The sequence below is a fragment of the Nerophis ophidion genome, linkage group LG03 (genome assembly GCF_033978795.1).
Source record: "Nerophis ophidion isolate RoL-2023_Sa linkage group LG03, RoL_Noph_v1.0, whole genome shotgun sequence".
NCBI lineage: Eukaryota > Metazoa > Chordata > Actinopteri > Syngnathiformes > Syngnathidae > Nerophis > Nerophis ophidion.
Window position 1 is genome coordinate 69,693,684 of NC_084613.1, and position 23,453 is coordinate 69,717,136.

At 40.0% G+C, this 23,453-nt stretch overlaps 1 protein-coding gene across 2 annotated transcripts in view; it reads right to left on the bottom strand.

Annotated features, from left to right (window-relative positions):
• wdr25 (WD repeat domain 25) overlaps positions 1 to 23,453 on the bottom strand; it is a 53,401-nt gene that overhangs the window by 10,570 nt on the left and 19,378 nt on the right. For both annotated transcript variants that reach the window (XM_061895944.1, XM_061895943.1), the window contains exon 3: positions 19,040 to 19,187. In XM_061895944.1, coding sequence (XP_061751928.1) covers positions 19,040 to 19,187 — 148 coding nt within the window. The remainder of the gene's footprint in view (positions 1 to 19,039; positions 19,188 to 23,453) is intronic.

Consider the following 23,453-nt stretch of genomic DNA (forward strand, 5'->3'; position numbering starts at 1 on the left):
ATAAAATGATGTGGCAGGGACGCAAAAATTATATGGTGGGCCTCTCAAAATGATGAGTTTGAGTTTGACACCTGTGTCCAATGGCAAATCAACACACATGAGAAGCGAATCAATGTCCTGGAATAGATTGTGTTTGAACTCTGAGGTTTCACAGTATTGTAGCTCTTATCGTTTATTGATCCCAAAGGAAATTCTGTAAAAAATACCACTGAAAACATCGATCTTTCTCAGAAGCAGGCGGTTTGCAGGTTGACGCATTCACTTTTTGATCACAAATGTTGGGCGTCACTACTTCACGTATGACCAAGACCACTCTCTGACACTAAAATCCAACCTTGTTCAAACCCCATAGGCCCTCTACAATTTCATTCCATTCCAAAGGTGACAAGAAGGCACAATTTGATTGTGTGGCTACCTGTACATCCGTCTTGTTGGAAGAATAAAAAAGGTAGAAAGTGTGTGAGAGGGAACCGTAATGTAAAACCAGATTTGGGTTAATGTCAGCCTTATCTGAATCCATAAATGAAAATGTCATCCTTGAAAACAAAACAAAAACACTTGAGGGGCTTAGTTATAATTACGTCTGACAGGGCGTGACTCTCAATTTGTTTTTGCGCGTGATGATGAAGTCGGCCATAAAAAAATGCATCTTAGCTATGAGGCAGCAACTCTGTCAGAGGCTATGCAAAGCAGTACACCTCGGGCCTCAACGGCTGCTCATTAAATTCATCAAACCAAAAAACAACAAAGCCCACATGCAAAACAGTCTCGGGCGGTGAGCCTTGCAAACCAAAACTCACTTAATTATCCACTTGTTCCAGAATATTCCTACCAAGTTTTAACAAAAGCAGCGTGCTGCTAATACACAGCAGCAAGGACATCAATTGTTTTCGCTTAATGACGCTCGCCACAAAATTTGATTGCATTGATCCAAAGCTTTTAACAGCACTTCCAGCTTAAAATTAAAAACTCAAATTTTCTCATCAACAGCCCAGTCTTACAAAAGAGTGACATGTCATGTTTTCAATTAATAACAGATTAATTATCTCAATAGGTGTGAAGATAAGCAGCGATTTTGATTGATTGATTGAAACTTTTATTAGTAAATTGCACATACAGTACATATTCCATACAATTGACCACAAAATGGTAACACCCGAATAAGTTTTTCAACCATGTTAATCAATTCATGGTAAAGTGTTGGTCTCCCACTAGGCGGCACTATGACGGCAATAAGTTGGCGGAAGGTGGGGATGAAATTGATATTCCGCTTAATCAATGGAGCACAGTGCTGTCATGGCAACAAGTTAGACACGCATTACTTAGTTTTTACAATTCAACAAACATGGCAACCAAAGCGTCTCATTTGTTACACCACACTTTTGATTAAAAGTTTAACAATGTTTAATATTGTGTTGGGAGTGGCGCACTGCATCACATGAGGTGTTTTTAATGTGTTGTTTGCCTCTCCGCTAAGGGCCTGTTCCCATAGAAACGTTCTTAGGTGGAAACAGTGAAGATATGTACCGTTTCATTTTTTTTCTCCCCACAACGTTTTTGGAAATCTGAAGCGAACGTTTTTGAGAACAGCATCCAGATTGGGGAAGGTCTGAAAACTCTGGCATTGTTGTTTCTATGTGGCGAAGGAAGCCACCAGAGTACCCAAGAATTATGATGTCGCTGCCTTCTTCCTGCTCTGTCGCCATCCAGACGGGGAAAAGGCACGGGCAACAGCTGTCAATAACAAAGCTGTGATTTTAATGTACAGTAGTTACTACCATTAACACTGCGGCAACAAAACTTTGTCACCATTTATAAAACATGAAGTATGGACACGTACATATTATACACACGTCATATTATTTTAAATACAATGATGTCAATCTCGGGCCACCATAAGAACCAGTGATTGTTTGTCTCCTTCACTACTGTACACGTTTGCTATTCTAACTATTGCTAAAAGTGTGGAATGACAACGACATCTCGGTGAATTGTGTGTGTGAGGTGTAAACAATGACATTTATTTACTTTCTTTTATTGGGCAATATTCACTTTTTAATATAGTGCACATACAGTATCAAACAGTGAAAGACTACTTTCGTTCATCTATATAGACACAATCTAACATGTTTTTTATTTACCCATTTGCGTGCAACTCGATTCTTGGAACACTTTTTTCATTCTCTCTACTCTGTAGCTATTAATTTAGAATGTTTCTTCACCTCATTAAAAAAAACACCATGGTAAAAATTATGTACAACACACCAACATAAATATTATGCATCACAACATAAAACATTGATAGTTAACGTATTTTTCGGATTATGAATCTCAGTTTTTTTCATAGTTTGGCCGGGGGCGCAATTTATACTCTGGAGCGATTTATGTGTGAAATTATTAACACATTACCGTAAAATATAGCAACGTCCTGATAGAAGAGGAAGCGGCGCATTGTCTATCTTTGGAGTTGGCAGAGTTGTTTAGAAGCGACACCGAGGAAGAAGATGTAATCGGATTTAGCGATTAGGAGTGACAGATTGTTTGGTAAACGTATAGCATGTTCTATATGTTATAGTTATTTGAATGACTCTTACCATAATATGTTACGTTAGCATACCAGGCACGTTCTCAGTTTGTTATTTATGCGTCATATAACGTACACTTATTCAGCCTGCTGTTCACTATTCTTTATTTATTTTAAATTGCCTTTTAAATGTATTTTCTTGGTGTTGGATTTTATCAAATAAATTTCCCCCAAAAATGCGACTTATACTATAGTGCAGGGGTGCTCACACTTTTTCTGCAGGCGAGCTACTTTTCAATTGACCAAGTCGAGGAGATCTACCTCATTCATATTTAAAATTTATATTTATTTATGAAAGGGACATTTTTGTTAACAAGTTAATGGTGTTTAATGATAATACAAGCATGTTTAACACATATAGATTCCTTTCTTTCATGAAGACAAGAATATAAGTTGGTGGTGTATTACCTTATTCTGATGACTTGCATTGATTGGAATCTGACAGTGGTCCTGATAACGTCCGCATTTTCAAATGGAGGAGAAAAAAAGTCCTTTCTGTCCAATACCACATGAAAGTGGTTGGATTTGGCATTTCATTTGTCCGACTTGTTTTTAAACACTTTGTTATGAGAGTAGCATTTGTGTGTGTGGCCCTTTAATGTGTTGCAGCAGGTGAGTGACGTCAGTAAGTGTGTGGGCGAGCGAGGTGAGGGAGTGTTCGCTGAGGGCGGGGGAGAAATACATTGGCATCAAACTCCGTAGCTTGCTAGCTTGTGCACGCTAGCTTTCTGAGACTCTTATTTCGTTAGCACAGGCAGGATGAAGCAGGTCTTTTATGGTGAAGACAGGAACTCTGCAGTCGGTCTTTAGAGTTTTGACAGCAGGTACGGCCCAAGAGTCTGTTGGAATAAAAAGTGTTTCTCTCCGTCCTGTAAGTGATTTTTTTCTTAATAATCAGCTCGCAGCAGCCAGCGTCATCCATCAAGATCCTCGGGTGCCGAGAATGTCAAACAACTGACGAAAGTGAAGTTTTGGTGAAGATTGATGATTGCTCATTTTTATGTCTATTTTTTTAATGCATGGCTTGAGATCGACTATCACACCCTCCCGGTAGCTCGCGATCGACGTAATAGGCACCCCTGCTCTACTGCGACTTATGTTTTTTTTCCTTCTTTTTATGCATTTTCGGCCAGTGCGACTTATACTCCGGAGCGATTTATAATCCGAACAATACGGTACGTTATGCTAGCTAAAATAGCTCAGATGCCAAGATTAAATTATGATAAAACCTATCAGGAGCCCCGTTCTGCTTTAGGTTTCGACTCCAATAATCCAAGAGGCAAACTATTGCTGGTGTAACTGAACGTTTTCAAGGGAAGCTGTAGAATTAGATGAGTTTCAGTGGATGAAGAATCTTCAGGACTCCAAGTCGACATTCTCTTGATATTTCACAGTTGTGTAATTAAGTGTGATGAGCAGAAGTAATTGCATCTTCGTCGCCTGTCCAAACAAAAGAGTCACTTTCTTTGCGAAGAGCTGCCAATCTCTTTTTATCTTTTTTTTGATGTGTGAGCGTAGAATAGAACTTTATGCGAGTGTACAGTTTTTCTTCTATAGTGATGATGGTTCTGTAAAACTTACTGTACAGAATGTGTGCTTAGGTCCTTTTTTCAGGAACACCAATACAAAAACTGACAATGTCTGATTGAATGCTAAAATGTTATGACAGACCATTCTGTTGTCTGTTGTCTTCCACGTGACGGTTTATGAATGTAAAGAAGGCAGATTGGAGACTCCCTATGATTGTTTTCACCAGAATAAACCATGTTTGAGTCGGAAGAATGACTGTGTGTCGTCTTTTGGGGAAAAACACAACGCAAAGGAGTACTACATGTCCCGCTCTCCCTTGTGGAGGGGGTCCGGTCCGATCTGGTGGCCATGGATGACGTACTGGCTGTGCAGAGTCGGGAACCAGGAAGGACCGCTCGTCCAGAGTCGGGACCCAGGATGGACCGCTTGCCTGTGTATCGGCTTGGGACATCCCTGCGCTGCTGATCCGCCTCCGCTTGGGATGGTTTCCTGCTGGCTCCGCTGTGAACGGGACACTCGCTGCTGTATTGGATCCGCTTTGGACTGGACTCTCGCGGCTGTGTTGGATCCATTATGGATTGAACTTTCACAGTATCATGTTAGACCCGCTCGACATCCATTGCTTTCGTCCTCTCCAAGGTTCTCATAGTCATCATCGGGTCATCATTGTCACCGATGTCCCACCGGGTGTGAGTTTTCCTTGCCCTTATGTGGGCCTACCGAGGATGTCGTAGTGGTTTGTGCTGTGGTTTGTGCAGCTCTTTGAGACACTAGTGATTTAGGGCTATATAAGTAAACATTGATTGATTGAATGATATCAAAACACGGAATGGAATTTATAAATTTTTTTTACTGAAACAGACATCTAGAATGTACATGCAAATAAAGAATGTGGGATTTACAATATTAACTATGAACGATAAAACACTTAATATTAACAACATATGATCGTCACTCTTCTTTTACTGCAGACTAGGGTTCTGCGGTATACCGGTCTTAGTATTGTACCACGATACTAATGAATCATATCCGGTACTATACCGCCTCTGAAATGTTGTTAAGTAGGTAGTTAAGTTGGATGCAATGTGGTGCTTAATTTTATGCCTTTTCCAAATACGTTCTTATAGAGCATATCGACCTGGAATAATTCAGTTCATACTATTTGGTATAGCCCCTTGAGATGCAGAATCTCGTTTTCAATTGGGGCCCTAAAAATAATGTCACAAATGGAAGCTCTGGACCTCCAGCAAAGCATTCTCAAATAGTTGGACATAGCTGAGATCAGCAGGATACAACTTTTCTTCATTCATGTATAAAGTCTCTAACACACAAGTGGCTATTGTAAAAATGATGCTTACAAAGTAGGTCAAAATTCACATATGCTTGCCAGTGGCATTTGGAGTAAATGCTTGCTGCCGCTGCATGGATTGTCCCTTGGTATGCGCTGCTCATGGCTATGATTATACAGCCATAGTGTTTGCTATACCTCCCACGCAGTGTGCAAATGAGATGTTCAAGATAAATTGTTTCCTATGCAAGAGAATAAGTGATTGAAGGATACAAATATATACAGTATTTGTAGGAAATGTGTCCGGATAGTAACGTACATTAATATAAAAGGGAGTTACAATTTCCTGTACCTAACTGTGGGTAAGTGTGCAGAGTATAAAATGTTTTGATGATATTCCAGTGCAATTTTACTTATGACTTTATGGCTTATAAATTATTAGTCTATTTGTGATGTTTGTTTAATGTTACTTTTGATTGTATAGCCATTTTTATCATAAATTGCTTTCTTCTTTGCCATTACTTGTACCCTTATGCGATGGAATCACAAAAAGAGCCAAAGAATAATCAAAACACACTTGAGCATAGCAAAAGTCTTGTGTAACGTCATGGAAGCACGATGGCGGCTGAACGCTTTTTGTGTGACTTTTGACACAGGTTTTATCATTTCTAAAACCATTAGGCACACAATTAGAAAAACGTGTCTAACTTTTGAATCCATCCAAATGACTCACGCACTGATGTAAAGCAGCCGGTTACTGCTGGCACGTTTTCCTCCATCAAACCCTGCCAAAGAGCATGTCTGAGGTGCAGCACAAACAGCTGCCACTTCACTCTAATCCTATGCATAAGAAACTAACCATCCATCCCCATCGGGGGGTACTGGAGCCTGTCTCACCTACATTTGGGCGGAAGGCGGGGTACACCCTGGCCAAGTCGCCACTAATTTCTTCCAATTCCCCAACTACAGTTTTGTTTCTCTTTCTTTATCTGCCTCTTTTTTCTCGTATGCGTTTTCCCTCTTGAGCATTACAGCCTGCCAGCGTCTAACTGGGGGCAGAAATAGGATACCGCAAATTAAATTGGACACATGGGCAAGTGTGAGGATAGCTAAAGAAAACGGGACTGTGCAGCATTCTAGAAACACTGAGTCCTCATTGATCATTCCTCTAAAAGGGAGGGGTGTCACACGTTATGCAGGGGAGGACCAATTGGACTCTCAGCAGTTATAGAAGAAGAATCTTTTCAAAGACAGCCCAACTGACCTGAATAGACAGCATTAATGGTAAAATTCCTGCTGATGGTAAAAGTATGTGCAAGAAACTACATACAGTATGTGCTGGGAGCTTTATTTCTTTTTCTAGCTGTGTTAACTTGCTAGAAAAGCCTGGGTGTATCAAAAATATGTGCATTGAAATGAATAGGAGGCCGATTATGTATGCAGCTCGGGACGTTGCTGGCTTCGGATTAGTTATAGAGTCAAAGCCTGGGTCTTAGCCACATCCAATTACACTGCAATTGTGCAGAAACAGAGCAGGAATCCCCTACTCCCTTATTGATATGGGAGGCTAAATTGAATTGGCTTCATTTAACGCCTTGAGTAACTACCATGTGAAAAAAAAAAAAAACTCTGCGGTTAAAATTTGTTTTTCAAATTGAGTGAAAGAAAATTAAAGATAACGATCTATGAGATAACGACAATAGGAAAAAGGCCATCAAAATGATGCCACTCAGATATTTTAAAAATCCTTCATCGGCATCAAAATGATGACAAGGTCCGTCCAAATTTATGACTACCACTGTGTGTTATGTGCGAGCATTTAGGTGCATACCCATTTTGCTAAAAATGTAAAATCAAAGTCATTATTGGGGATGGGAAATCTTTTACATCTCAAACAAAACCAGTCGGAAATCGGTATTTTAAAAATGGGGCCAGGGCTTAGACCAACACCCAAAGCAGTAATTAAAAATTAAAAAGGGGGAAAAAAACAGAAAAACAACAACAACAAGGGTAGGAAGATGACATCATCAGGACTAGACACATGGTGTTAAAGGTGCCATATGTAGTATACTGTCGCCAGAAATGGTACTGCAATCCCGGTCAAAAATCTATAGTCCCCTCCCTGAGTCCAGCTCAATCGACTGGGCTACTCCAAGGAACTTCCAACTTCCACTGCCTCTTACTAGGGGTTGAGGTGCTGGGACCATGATAGCTGAATCGACAAGCTTTTGGCAAATACAAATCGCTAACCAACACATTTTACACAGAGATTAGGGTATTTTCAGGAAGAAGTACATCATGCCTGCGTACAACATCACAACAAATGGCAATCATATGGTTATTGTCAATACTTTCAGAAAACAAAGACTAAAACAAACTACAACAAATGGTTACACTTATGAAAATAAGGAGAGCATGCTTAGCAGTCTTTCATCCGCCCAAAACTAAAGAGGAGACATTTCATCATGGTATGCCCATAGGCTACACAAATGAGGACTTATTTTATCATGTGATTTGGCTGTCTCCATATGTTTAACATTGCTAAAATGACAGCCGTGCTAATGTTGGAACCCATTTGCTCAGTGTGTCAGCATATTAAGAACGAAATAGGCACTGACACTACCCATATCCACGTCGAAAATATATTTTGCCCTGTCACTTGGAATACACATCGACATACATGCTAATGGGCATACAGTATATTTCCCCCGTTAGCCTATATGCCGATGTGTCCTTGACCAGGTTAGCATGCTAAGCATTACACTAAGAGTTTTGATTGATTGATTGGGAATTGTATTAGTAGATTGCACAGTACAGTACATATTCTGTACAATTGACCACTAAATGGTAACACTCGAATACATTTTTTCAACGTTTTTAAGGCGCGGTCCACGTTAGTCAATTCATGGTATAAATATATACTATCAGCATAATACAGTCATCACACAAGTTAATCATCAGCACCGTTAAAGCATTCGACGAACATTATAGCTTTGTTGGACAAGATCATAGACTGTATTGGACAATATAATAAATGTCCATTTCCATTTATTACAAGTAATAAGAAAACGTAAATGCCTTACTTACCTTATCAAACAGGAAATTAGCAAGTTTGTGGTGGGATTAAACAATATTCTCATGCCTTCAATCGTCTCCATCTTTCAAAGGCACTGCCAATACATATTCTCGTTTTTTTCCTGGCGTTGTCATGAATAAGTCGAGAATCGTAACGACGCCTTCTAGATTTACTAAGGTTCTGACATGTTTAGTAACTTTTCCAGTGGTAGTAACGAGACGAAGAGGGCGGTGCGTTACTGGCAACCTGGATGTGACACACTCACAAACTTTCAAACTGGTAAAACGGTAGAGGGCGGGACATTGAAATGGAAACAATAAGATTTTGGGGCTGTAAATGTAATTTTGAAATGAGCATATCCCGGCTGAACTACTGAGATATTCAAAAAGAAATTGATTTTTTAATGCCTTTTGAAATATCAGTGCCATTTAATGATGACTTGACATGAAATGACTACAAATGGCTCCTTTAAACGTTGCTCGGATCATCCAAAAAATAAGTATGATTCTATGTAAACTTTCATCTCGGTCTGCCTCTGCTCCATACTAACGCTGCCTAAAATCCAGCTTTGACATTTGGCACGCCGATTGTTTGCATCAGGATAACACACGGAAAAATGGCATTGCTTCCACTTGAGCGTGCGTGACCCAATGTTATGCTAAAACAAACAACTCAGGTCGCAACAACATAAGTACTAAAACAACTGTTTCATCGAGTAATTTACTACAACTTGGACCAGATGAAGCCATCAAGAGCACAATAAGCAGACAGATTGATGTATTATTTCAGGACTCTGACTTTAAACTATTTGGTTGACTCTCTGATTGAGCCCATCAAAATCGTACAATCTCTTGAAATTTCTCTGAAATTTGAGCTGCAAAATAAAAATACAAAGTTAATACATCCAAGTATTGACACATCTCTTTGTTACCGGCAAACATCTGGTTTGGTTAGGCATTCTTTAATTTAATTTTCTGTTTGTCTTCCAGGAGGTTTTTACTGTATTTATTTAACAGGTTATAACTAAATGTTTCACCTCAAACTTCAAAGGGACATTACAAATATTTGTATTCACACATTTATGGATAGGGAGACAACTGAACTTTATTTTAAAGTTCTCGGCAAAGCCCTGATACATTAGAGAAGACAATATATCAGACATGGCACAAAGTTCCAAGACTTAGACAAAAGAGTGGCCGTGCGCAACTTGAGGGTCCCTGGTTCAAATCCCACCTAGTACCAACCTCGTCACGTCCGTTGTGTCCTGAGCAAGACATTTCACCCTTGCTCCTGATGGGTGCTGGTTAGCGCCTTGCATGGCAGCTCCCTCCATCAGTGTGTGAATGTGTGTGTGAATGGGTAAATGTGGAAGTAGTGTCAAAGCGCTTTGAGTACCTTGAAGGTAGAAAAGCGCTATACAAGTACAACCAATTTATCATTTATTTAAAAGGCTCCAAAAAGGCGTACGCCATGGTTTACTGAAGAAACTAGAGCTCAGAAATTATTATGTAGGAAGCTGGAAGGCAAATGGCGCACGACTAAACTTGAGGTGCACCATCAAGCATGGAGTGATAGTTAAATAACTTATAAACGCATGCTTACCTTAGCTAAAACTAATTATTACTCAAATCTCATCCGCATTAATAAAAACGATCCAAAATTTTTGTTTAGTACAGTAGCATCGCTAACCCAACAAGGGACTCCTTCCAGTAGCTCCACCCATTCGGCAGATGACTTTATGAAGTTCTTTAATAAGAAAATTGAACTTATTAGAAGGGAGATTAAAGACAATGCGTCCCAGCTACAACTGGGTTATAGTAACACAGATACGACTGTATATACGGCGGATACTGCAAATATCCAAAATAGTTTCTCTCGTTTTGATGAAATAACATTAGAAGAATTGTTACAACGTGTAAATGGAATAAAACAAACAACATGTTTACTTGACCCACTTCCTGGGAAACTTATCAAGGAGCTTTTTGTATTATTAGGTCCATCAGTGCTAAATATTATAAACGTATCACTTTCCTCGGGCACTGTTCCCCTAGCATTCAAAAAAGCGGTTATTCATCCTCTCCTTAAAAGACCTAACCTCGATCCTGACCTCATGGTAAACTACCGACCGGTGTCTCACCTTCCCTTTATTTCGAAAATCCTCGAAAAAATTGTTGCAGAGCAGCTAAATGAACACTTAGCGTTTAACAATCTATGTGAAACCTTTCAATCCGGTTTCAGGGCAAATCACTCGACTGAGACAGCCCTCGCAAAATTGACTAATGATCTATTGCTAACGATGGACTCTGATGAGTCATCTATGTTGCTGCTCCTCGATCTTAGCGCTGCTTTCGATACCGTCGATCATAATATTTTATTAGAGCGTATCAAAACACGAATTGGTATGTCAGACTCAGCCCTGTTTTGGTTTAACTCTTATCTTACTGATAGGATGCAGTGCGTCTCCCATAACAGTGTGACCTCGGACTATGTTAAGGTAACGTGTGGAGTTCCCCAGGGTTCGGTCTGTGGCCCTGTACTCTTCAGCATCTACATGCTGCCGCTGGGTGACGTCATATGCAAATACGGTATTAGCTTTCACTGCTATGCTGATGACACCCAACTCTACATGCCCCTAAAGCTGACCAACACGCCGGACTGTAGTCAGTTGGAAGCGTCTCTTAATGAAATCAAACAATGGATGTCCGCTAACTTTTTGCAACTTAACGCCAAAAAAACGGAAATGTTGATTATCGGTCCTGCTAGACACCGACCTCTATTTAATAATACAACTTTAACATTTGACAACCAAATAATAAAACAAGGTGACTCGGTAAAAAATCTGGGCATTATCTTCGACCCAACTCTCTCCTTTGAGTCACACATTAAAAGCGTTACTAAAACGGCCTTCTTTCATCTCCGTAATATCGCTAAAATTCGCTCCATTTTGTCCACTAAAGACGCCGAGATCATTATCCATGCGTTTGTTACGTCTCGTCTCGATTACTGTAACGTATTATTTTCGGGTCTCCCCATGTCTAGCATTAAAAGATTACAGTTGGTACAAAATGCGGCTGCTAGACTTTTGACAAGAACAAGAAAGTTTGATCATATTACGCCTGTACTGGCTCACCTGCACTGGCTTCCTGTGCACTTAAGATGTGACTTTAAGGTTTTACTAATTGCGTATAAAATACTACACGGTCTAGCTCCAGCCTATCTTGCCGATTGTATTGTACCATATGTCCCGGCAAGAAATCTGCGTTCTAAAGACTCCGGCTTATTAGTGATTCCTAGAGCCTAAAAAAAGTCTGCGGGCTATAGAGCGTTTTCCGTTCGGGCTCCAGTACTCTGGAATGCCCTCCCGGTAACAGTTCGAGATGCTACCTCAGTAGAAGCATTTAAGTCTCACCTTAAAACTCATCTGTATACTCTAGCCTTTAAATAGACCGCCTTTTTAGACCAGTTGATCTGTCGCTTCTTTTCTTTCTCCTATGTCCCCCCCTCCCTTGTGGAGGGGGTCCGGTCCGATGACCATGGATGAAGTACTGGCTGTCCAGAGTCGAGACCCAGGATGGACCGCTCGTCGGGACCCAGGATGGACCGCTCGCCTGTATCGGTTGGGGACATCTCTACGCTGCTGATCCGCCTCCGCTTGAGATGGTCTCCTGTGGACGGGACTCTCGCTGCTGTCTTGGATCCGCTTGAACTGAACTCTCGCGGCTGTGTTGGAGCCACTATGGATTGAACTTCCACAGTATCATGTTAGACCCGCTCGACATCCATTGCTTTCGGTCCCCTAGAGGTGGAGGGTTGCCCACATCTGAGGTCCTCTCCAAGGTTTCTCATAGTCAGCATTGTCACTGGCGTCCCACTGGATGTGAATTCTCCCTGCCCACTGGGTGTGAGTTTTCCTTGCCCTTTTGTGGGTTCTTCCGAGGATGTTGTAGTCGTAATGATTTGTGCAGTCCTTTGAGACATTTGTGATTTGGGGCTATATAAATAAACATTGATTGATTGATTGATTGACGAATGGTTAAAACAGACCAGTATGTACCCGTCCCTGAGACACTTGACCAAACTAAACAGGAACTGGGTGACAATCAAAGGCAGAAGACCAAAATAAACATTTGTTTGCTTATGGCTGCAGCTTGTGAAGCTCCACTGTAAGGTCATGGCGGCTGCTCCAGCCGTGATGTATCCATTATTGATCCTCTTCCCCGGAGCTGCCTGTGTGCTTAATGTGCAGGCCAAGCTATTATCCTTAGGCCCTATTGGCAGTATTGACAAACTTGTTGAGAGGGGAAGGACAAACGGCAGCATGTCATCATAGCAAAGTGTTGACGCCGGCGAGGTAGACCCCATGAGGGCTTCAGAACCACCGTCTGGCTCACTTGGCTAAGCCTCTCACTCGTTTATTCATTTACAATAGAAGCTCTACAGTTGCGTGTGTGTATATAGTATTAAGAAGGAAAAGATTTGAAAAGGGCATCTTAATGGGATTTTAGGTTCAGGTTTCTTTTTTCTGAATTATATTGAAGTTAAAGGAACATCCGAAAAGTGGCAGCCGGCCTATGAGGTCTCTGACTTGTACTCATCCTGCTTGTTAAATTGGCCTGTCTGACAAGGGAAGCGAGCCTTTCCACAGCAAACCAAATTATTGATCTCTTGTAAATGTCACCTTGAAAAGGCATTGTACGGTTTACACAAAAAAGCCGGCGACCGCACAATGGGCCAGAGTTTTTGGTCCAAAGTGACCAAACAAAAGGAGTAACGGTTTCTCACTGTGCAATGCAAAAATAAAAATGACATTAATCATATTGTGGTGTATTTACGCAAAACTACAGCACCTCCGCAACCCCAAAGGGGACAAGCGGTAAAACATGGATGGATGGATAGTATTGTCATAAAAGGCACTTTGGTCAGATCATAATAGATGTCTGTATTATGGACTGTATTATGGACATAAAACACTTCAGTAATTTCTAGACACATTTTGGTACTGCTCCAAGATAGAAATATATATTTTTTTAACTTGATGTTTCTTTTATAAGAACATCTTTGTCCGTCATGTTGAAAGCATTTTGATATGCAATTCTAATACAATAAAGTTGATGTTATCAATATTAGCCAATCAATCAAAGTTTGTATTTATAAAGCCATTAATCACAAAAGTCTCAAAGGGCTGCACAAGTTAAACCAACATCATCACCTCAGATCCCATATCTGGCGGTGCTTTAAAACATAGCTAGCGAGCAGCAAGCAAGCAGCTAAAGTCTCCTCGTAGTGTTTTAACTACTTCTAGATCACTAATCCTCTCCTCCATGGCGTCAAATAAACTACGTTTCTTACAAGTATCATCCCTGCAGGATGAGGAATAGATAAACAATGCTTCACTACACACCGTAGGATACAATAGCTACCCGCTAACAGCAAGCCAGCGATTTTGAATGTAAACGAAGGGGTGGGTTTATACACATATCGATTGTAACGATACCAAGTACAAGAGCCGTATCTAGTCAATACTACAGTGATTAAATCGCTATTTAAAAATGTTTTATTGTTTAAAAACTCAGGAAATACATACCTGGAGACAGGAGAACCTTAATCATGAACAACGTATGACCCTGTAACTATTTGGTATTGGTGCCTAAACCAAAACTAATGTTAAGTATCCAAACAACAAAAGAAAAGGTATGTATTATATTTTAACAAAATTATATATAGACCATCTTAAAACAGAAATAACCAATAGATGAACAAGTAGATTAATAATCCATTCATCCATCTTCTACTGCTTGTCCTCCATATTGTTGACAAAATAAGATAATTGAAAATGACACAATATGTTACAGCATACGTCAGGTGCCAAACTAGGAGTCCTTGTAGTCCGTTTCCTTACTTACTACTGGAAGAGAAGTTGTCTAGTATGTTCACGTAGGTTATTTACTGCCAAAAGTGTTCTTTGATTGCAATAAGAAACAATGTTTAATATATCATTAGATTTATATTAAAATAAAGCTAATAATTACATTTTTGTAGTGCCCTTTATTTTTTTTTAAGTAATAAAAAGCATCAAAATACATTTTGGCATTGGTACCAAACTATTAGTATCGGGACAACTCTACAACAGAGTGATCACTCAATACTCAAGAGTATTACAAGACAGAGGTGTTTTTATGCTGTTTAAGGACCGCTGAACACCATAGGACGCCACATCTGTCAGAAAGAATAAATAATCATGACAGATTTTATTTGTTACCCACTTTTCATTTAAATTAATCTTAAAGTGCCACAGTACGCATCAATATTTAAAACAATAAAAGCTTATAAACATCTCTTCTCTCCATGATTTCAATTATTATGTCCCTACGACTGGCCACTCGGGAGCGCTTTGTAATTTTAATAATTACAGACCAGTATCAAACTTACCATTTTTAAGTAAACAATGATATGATTTTTTTAATAATTGCAATATTTTAGAGAAATTTCAGTCTGGTTTTAGGGTGAACCACAGTACAGAGACGGCCCTTTAGAGATTCTGAACGCTCTCAGTGCTGACTCTCAAAAACTGTCAGTCTGGGTTCTACTGGATCTTAGTGCTGCCTTTGATACTGTAGATCACCTCATTCTTTTAAATAGACTGAAACACCTGGGTGGCTTCTCTGTTACTGTCCACAAATGGTTAACTTCCTATCAGTCAGACAGAAAATATTTAGTAAGTATGTATACATACTTCCTCAAATACCTATGAAATCACATGTGGTGTGCCTCAGTGATGAATTTTAGGTCATCCATCCATCCATTTTCTACCGCTTATTCCCTTTCGGGGTCGCGGGGGGCGCTGGCGCCTATCTCAGCTTCAATCGGGCGGAAGGCAGTGTACACCCTGGACAAGTCGCCACCTCATCTTCTTTTTAATATTTACATGATTCCACTTGGCAGTGTCATCAGGAGACATGGAATTAATTTCCACTGTTATGCTGACGCTGGGATAGGCTCCTGCACCCCCCGCAACCCCGAAAGGGACAAGCAGTAGAAAAATGGATGAATGGATGCTGACGACACACAGTTGTATATTTCCATGCGTCCTGATGACACAACTCTTTTTAATCGCATTTCAGATATTAAGTTCCGGCTTCACAAGGACAAGACTGAAGTCTTAGTCATGGGCCCTGAGACCCTGAGAGAGAAACACATATCAAAACTACAATCCTTGTCTTTAACTCTATCATTACAAGTGAAAAATCTTAGTTTTATCACCAATTTAGAATCAATTTTAAGGTTCTTCTTATGGTATATAAATGTTTTTATGGTATTGGGCCTTCTTTTACCCTTTGAACTTTCCCATGCTCTGAGATCCTCTGGCACTCATCTCCTAATTATTCCAAGAGTCAGGACAAAAAGTCACGGGACGGCATCTTTACACCATTATGACCCCGTCTACGGAACAACTTACCAGCTGCGGAGAACGTTCATGTTTTTAAAAGCAGACTTAAGACCCACCTTTTTATAGGCTTTTACCTGATATTAATTATTTTACGGAAGTCGTTTGTATTTTCCTTGTTATTCTATTAGTTATGCAAGATTGTATTTTGTTCTATTTATTTATTATGTATTTACTGTATATTCATTATATATATATATATATATTTTTTTTTTTTTCCAATAATTTTCATGTCTTACTTGTATTGTATTCTTTATTTCTATGAACGGTTCTTACTATTTAACATGTTTTTTTATATTTATTTTCTAACCTTCCTCAGATGAGTCATCTGCCTCAGGGGTTATCGGCCGTGCTTGTGGGGGCGCTTTTGTGTCAGTGCCCTGCTTGCTGGCCATGGTCTGATGGCCTCCTGGTGCAGATGGCTCCTGTGATAGTGTTTACTCACATGTCTCCTCTGTACTCAGGCATGCAATCATTTGTCCATATTGCTACATATGTGTGTGTGTGTGTGTGTGTGTGTGTGTGTGTGTGTGTGTGTGTGTGTGTGTGTGTGTGTGTGTGTGTGTGTGTGTGTGTGTGTGCGCGTGTGTGCGTGTGTGTGCGTGTGTGTGTGTGTGTGTGTGTGTGTGTGCCTGTTTACCAATCTGGGGTATTGTTTTTAACTTTGTACAGCACTTTGCGTTGCATTTCTTTTATGTATGAAAAGCGCTTTATAAATAAAGTTTGATTTATTCATTCATAGGCCAGAAAAAACCTTTAAACCCAAACCCCAAAAAGTCCTCTCCCCTCCGTTACCGAGCTGGTGAATTCCTGACTGATCTGGAGTCTCAACTAACATGTCGGGCTTAGCATTATAGAATTCTCTATGGCCAGCCTGTCACAAACTGGCAATAACTTCTTCTGTCCCTGAGCTCCCCGCTATGACTGACCTGGATGCTGACATCACTATTGAGGAAGTCAAATCTGCCATAAACGCCTTCAAAAACAACAAGTCACCCAGACCTGACGGCCTTCCTTCTGAAGTTTTCAAAGCAGATGGGGATGCACTCGTCTGTTTTACACCATCTGTTTGTATCTTGCTGGTACAGTGGATATCTCCCAGATGTCTTTCGAGATGCGAACATCATCACCATAAAAACAAAGGCGGCTGTGCAGACTGTAACGACTACAGAATAAGTTCTCTGCTCAGTGTTGCCGGAAAGATATTAGCTCAAACTGTTCCACCATGACTACAAGTACTTGCAGACCATATCCTCCCTGGAAGCCAGTGTGGGTTTCGTACCGGTCACTCCACAGTAGACATGGTGTTCTGTGTTCGACAACTAGAGGAAAATGCATTTAACAACAAAAAAGTCCGTTTCTGGTATTTGTGGACTTGACTAAGGCCTTTGACTACGTCAGCCAATCTGGACTTTTCTTTGTTCTGTAAAGACTTGACTGCCCCCCTAAACTGCTGAAGGTGATCACAGAATATCATGATGGCAAGAAGGCAACGGTACAATTAGAAGGCCCTCGCACTGACAAATTCCAGATGTGATAAGAGGTAAAGCAGGGTTGTGTTCTGGCTCCTACCCTGTTTGGAATATTTATCTGCCCTACTACGTCATGCTTTCCACAAAGACTCTGGCATCCTCTTACATACCCGCAGCTCAGGAAAATTTTTCAATCTCTCCACAACTGCAGCCTCAGACCAAAGTAAGTCATGTCTTGGTTCGTAAACTGCTTCATGCTGATGATACTGCTTTTTCCACCCACGTAGATGCTGAACTACAACTGCTCTGCACATATTTTGACTCTGCATGCCTAGAGTTCAGCCTGTAATTTTGCCTAAAAAAAGACAGTTGTCCTTGACCAACCTGCAACCCTGAACCCTACTGTCTCCATCTCCAAAACACTTCTATCTGTGGTGGACAATTACACCTACCTGGGATCCACAGTCTCCAACACCAACAACCTTGATGCAGAACTTCACATGCATCAATTTTTAGCAAACAGAAAGCGTATCTGGCTCAAGAACATTTCCTTCCTCCTCAAAGTACGGGTATACCACACACGTGTACTTCGTACTTTACTGTAGTCATGGACAACATATCGCAGGCAGGAACATCACCTTAATGCCTTTCAATTAATCAATGTTTATTTATATAGCCCTAAATCACAAGTTTCTCAAAGGGCTGCACAAACCACAACGACATCCTCGGTACAGAGCCCACATAAGGGCAAGTAAAAACTCACCCCCCAGGGGACCGAAAGCAATGGATGTCAAGCGGGTCTAACATGATATTGTGAAAGTCCAATTCATAGTGGATCTAACATAACGGTGAGAGTCCAGTCCAAAGTGGATCCAATATAGTAGCGAGAGTCCCGTCCATAGTGGAGCCAGCATTTCTGCTGCCTTCGTTCCATACGAGAGGTTTGTTGGAAGGACCATGTGACCATTTCACTCATACTAGAGAAAACAGGCTCCAGTGACCTTTACACAACCCTTCACCAACGCCATCATATATGGGCCGGGCACATTTATCCTATGAATGACACTCGCCTCCCTAAACTCTTATTGTATGGCGAACTAGCCAATGCGCCGCACGGACAATGATGTTCCCGCCTATGTTTTAAAGACGGAATCAAAAGGGAACTTAAATATTTCCCCATCAACCTTGACAACTAAGAGGCTCTTGAAAGTAAGAAATCCAACTGACATGCAACACTAAACAATGGCTGCAGAGTCTCTCAGGAGGCATGCAAGTCATTCTTGGAAGAGAGAAGCTTGAAACGGAAAGCAGTTTGTTGCATGCGACAGGGACAGCCAAAGTAGTAGTGAAAGCTTAGCCATTAAAATAGATACAACATTAAGACTAAAACACCATCAGTGTAAAAGTGTGTCTATTTATTTACAAATAAAATATTTCGGTCAAATTATTTCAGTGTATAAAAAAATTTGAGCACATTCAACAATACCACGATAATGATGTAACCATGATCATTTTGGTCCCGATAACATGATATGAAATTTTGATATCGTAAATCCCTACGTACAGCTAATACATGACAATATGTACATGTATGATATTTTGGTAAGCTTCAAGAGATAAATACAGTGAAGTGTGTGCTGCTCACCTGTCTCCACGTCTGTGACCACGGCTGTGTTGTCAAACGAGCCGGTAAGAAGCTGTCGCCCGCAGGGGGTCCAACAGGCATCTCGCACAGCTCCAGAGTGGCCGTTGTAAACCTTCAGGCATTGTCCGCTCTCCGCTCCATCCCACACCTGCGAGGAATTGCAAATACATCTTGACTGGAAAAGCATATAAAGTGAACATATTTAAACTAGATGAGGGGAAAACGAACAGGACTACAACCAGTGAGGTAGGCAACATACCAGGAAAACAGTACTCTGTCACTGTTTAATATGTGGCAAAGTACAAACAAGCAGACATGTGCATGCATTATAAGCTTGGTATTAAGTACCATTTGTGATAATTACAATTTTTACTTCTATTTGATTGGCTACTTGGGGACCCCCTACCTCAGGAGTGTCCAAATTGTGGCACGGGGGCCATTTCTGACGGGCAGCTAGAGTTTTGTCGGCCCACAGCATATTATTGAAATAAAATCAAACAAAGAAAACATAAAAATTTATGAAAAAAGAGCAAAAACATTTTATCCGATAAAAAAAATAATTTAAAAAAACCATGTAATTTTGATACTAACAATAATACACTCTGTCACCTGCAACACAAACCTAATAAAGATTTGTCTTTGAATATTTATAATGTTTGTTTTTATATCGAAATATATATCAAAATAGCCCCCGCATTTTTAGGGTTTTCAGTGTGTGGCCTTTGGTGGAGAAAGATCGGACACCACTGTCCTACTTATATATTTTGTATAAATCCATCCATCTACCTATTTCCTACCGCTTGTCCCTTTTAGGGGTCGCGGGTGTGCTTAAGCCTATCTCAGCTGCATTCGGGCTGTAGTCAAGTCAAGTCAAGTCAATTTTAATTATATAGCACGTTTACAACAACTTTTAAATTGAACCAAAATGCTTTGCAGGTTAAAAAAAAATCATAGACCAACATAAACAGAAAACAAAAAGAACATTAACAATGAATGAGCTGAACAAAATAGTGCTAAAAGCAATACGGTAAAAGGGGTCAAATAAAAAGCAAAAAAATTTCTAAATAAAAATCATAGTAATAAAAAGTGCGACTAATAGAAAAATAAAACTAAAGCGAAGGGGTGGGGGGAGGACTAGAAAATGGTGGCCTAGTGGGCAGACTCAGCTCAGGTCAAAGGCCAGCGAGAAGAGGTAGGTCTTAAGAAGGCTTTTGAAAACCCCCAGGCTCTGGGCTGACCTAATGTGGAGGGGAAGGCTGTTCCAGAGCGTAGGGGCGGCAACGGAAGGCGTGGTACACCCTGGACAAGTCACCACCTCACAACAGGGCCAACACAGATAGACAGACAACATTCACACTCACATTTATACACTTGGGCCAATTTAGTGTTGTTTTTGTATAAATAATGAATTAAATTATACTGGTCCTAAAGGTACCTTGGTTTTTTGAAATACTAAGATATTTAAATAATACAGTATAGTACCACTAATCGCTAGCTTGCAACTAGCACACTTATCGCTAGCTACCTTAAATGATAACATGAATACAGAAATATAACTATTTATCTATGTTTTTACTCGTGCTATCAAAAATAATGAGTTACTAATGTGATTAATAAAAATATTGCATTAATCATGCATACACGCAGATTAATCACACAATTTATTTTGACTCTACTGTACATGTTTCTGTAGCTTACCCGTGAATGATTACCTGAAAGGTGGTGCCCCAGGTTGTTATACGGTCAGTGATCAGGTCAATGCAAATGCCAGAGCAAAAATGAGTGAAGAGACTCTAATTGGTGTGTTTGCTGGCGAGTTAGATTTCAAAATACAATTTGACTGTACAAAACTTTACCCAAGTTTTCAGCAATTAAATGTAGTGCATTCAATTACCCAAAAACTTATTTTTTAAATATTGGTAAATGATATTCTGAAAATAAAATTGCATTTGTGTCAAGATATTGGGGTATTTTTAAATTAATTTAAATCAAGGAAGTGAGTAACAACCTGTAATTGATCATAAACAATCCAAATTTAAAAGTGTCAATTAATCTGATCATAATAATTAATCATTCAACAGCACTAGTTTTTATTTCAAACCAGCAAGGTACAGTGTTATACCAATGTTAATGTGTACGGTATGTCAAGACATTTTAATTTGTGGAAACACCGCTGAGGGAAATATATATATTAGGGCTGTGAATCTTTGGGTGTCCCACGATTCGATTCGATATTGATTCTAGGGGTCACGATTCGATAATATATCGATTTTTTTCGATTCGATTCGATTCCCGATTCAAAAACGATTTTTTTTCCCGATTTAAATGGATTCTGTATTCATTCAATACAAAGGATTTCAGGAGGATCTACCCCAGTCTGCTGACATGCAAGCAGAGTAGTAGATTTTTGTAAAAAGCTTTTATAGTTGTAAAGGACAATGTTTTATCAACTGATTGCAATAATGTAAATTTGTTTTAACTATTAAACGAACCAAAAATATGACTTATTTTATCTTTGTGAAAATATTGGACACAGTGTGTTGTCAAGCTTATGAGATGCGATGCAAGTGTAAGCTACTGTGACACTTTATTTTTATTTTTATAAATGTCTAATGATAATGTCAATGAGGGATTTTTAATCACTGCTATGCTGAGATTATAACTATTATTGATACTGTTGTTGATAATATTCATTTTTGTTTCACTACTTTTGTTTTTTTCTGTGTCGTGTTTGTGTCTCCTCTCAATTGCTCTGTTTATTGCAGTTCTGAGTGTTACTGCGTCAGGTTTGGTTTTGGAATTGGATTGCATTGTTATGGTATTGTTGTGTAGTGGTTTGTTGAATTGATTTAAAAATAAATAAATAAATAAAAAGATGAATAAATAAAAAAATTCAAATAAAAAAAAATCGATTTTTTAAAAAATTAGAATCGATTCTGAATCGCACAACATAAACGATTCGATTCGTATTCGAATCGATTTTTCCCCACACCCCTAATCTATATATATTTATCTGTTAAGTCTTACCAACCAAAATTTCACAACCCTCTTGTAGTACCTCTGCAGACCCTCTAAGGCATGGGTGTCAAACTCTGGCCCGCGCGCCAAATTTGGCCCGCCGTGTAATTTAATTTGGCCCTTGAGGCAATATCAAATTAACATTATAGCTGGCCCGCCGTTATTACACAGCAGCGGTGCTGCTGTAACACCGCAATTTCTCACACTTGCCAATCCTCCCGAAGTTCAGTCCCCCTTCCGAAAATCACCCGGGGCAAGCATTCTCCCGATTTCCACCCGGACAACAATATTGAGGGCATGCCTTAAAGGCACTGCCTTTAGCATTCTCTACAACCTGTCGTCACGTCCACATTTCCTCCATACAAACAGCGTGCAGGCCCACTCGCATAATATATGCGGCTATTACACACACATAAGTGAATGCAATGCATACTTGGTCATAAGTCATACAGGTCACACTGTGGGTGGCTGTATAAACAACTTTTAACACTGTTACAAATATGCGCCACACTGTGAACTCACTCCAAACAAGAATGACAAACACATTTCGGGAGAACATCTGCACTGTAACATAACATAAACACAACAGAACAAATACCCAGAACCCCTTGCAGCACTAACTCTTTCGGGACGCTACAATATATTTTGATATTTACCTCAGAAGGCTGCAAATAGAAAAGAGGCATTAAATGTGTATTTAAATTTTATTTGATATGCCATTGATTTTTTTATTTATTATTAGTATTATTTGAAACTCGATTTTGCATGTCACTATAAAGTTACTGTATATAAGCCTTGCTTGTTCAATGTGCAATGCAAAACTTGTTTGGGTCACTATTAAAAGGTGAATTTGTTCAATTTTGGCCCGCGGCTTTGTTCAGTTTTAAATTTTGGCCCACTCTGTATTTGAGTTTGACACCCCTGCTCTAAGGGTTGCGGATCCCTGTTGACCCCACTATGCTGTTTGAATGGTAAATTTGGGACTAACAGAGCCTTGTCTCTCACAGGGAGCAGGAACAGGAAATGGCTCCTAAAACGACATTAAAATAATATTTAGACAGAAATAGCTTTTTTTCCAGAACATCCATTTTCTACCGCTTATTCCCTTTGGGATCGCGGGGGGCGCTGGTGCCTATCTCAGCTACTATCGGGCGGAAGGCGGATTTACACCCTGGACAAGTCACCACCTCATCGCAGAGCCAACACAGATTCAACATTCACACTCACATTCACACCCTAGGGTCAATTTAGTGTTGCCAATCAACCTATCTCCAGGTGCATGTCTTTGGAGGTGGGAGGAAGCCGGAGTACCCGGAGGGAACCCACGCAGTCACGGGGAGGACATGCAAACTCCACACAGAAAGATCCCGAGCCCGGGATTGAACCCAGGACTACT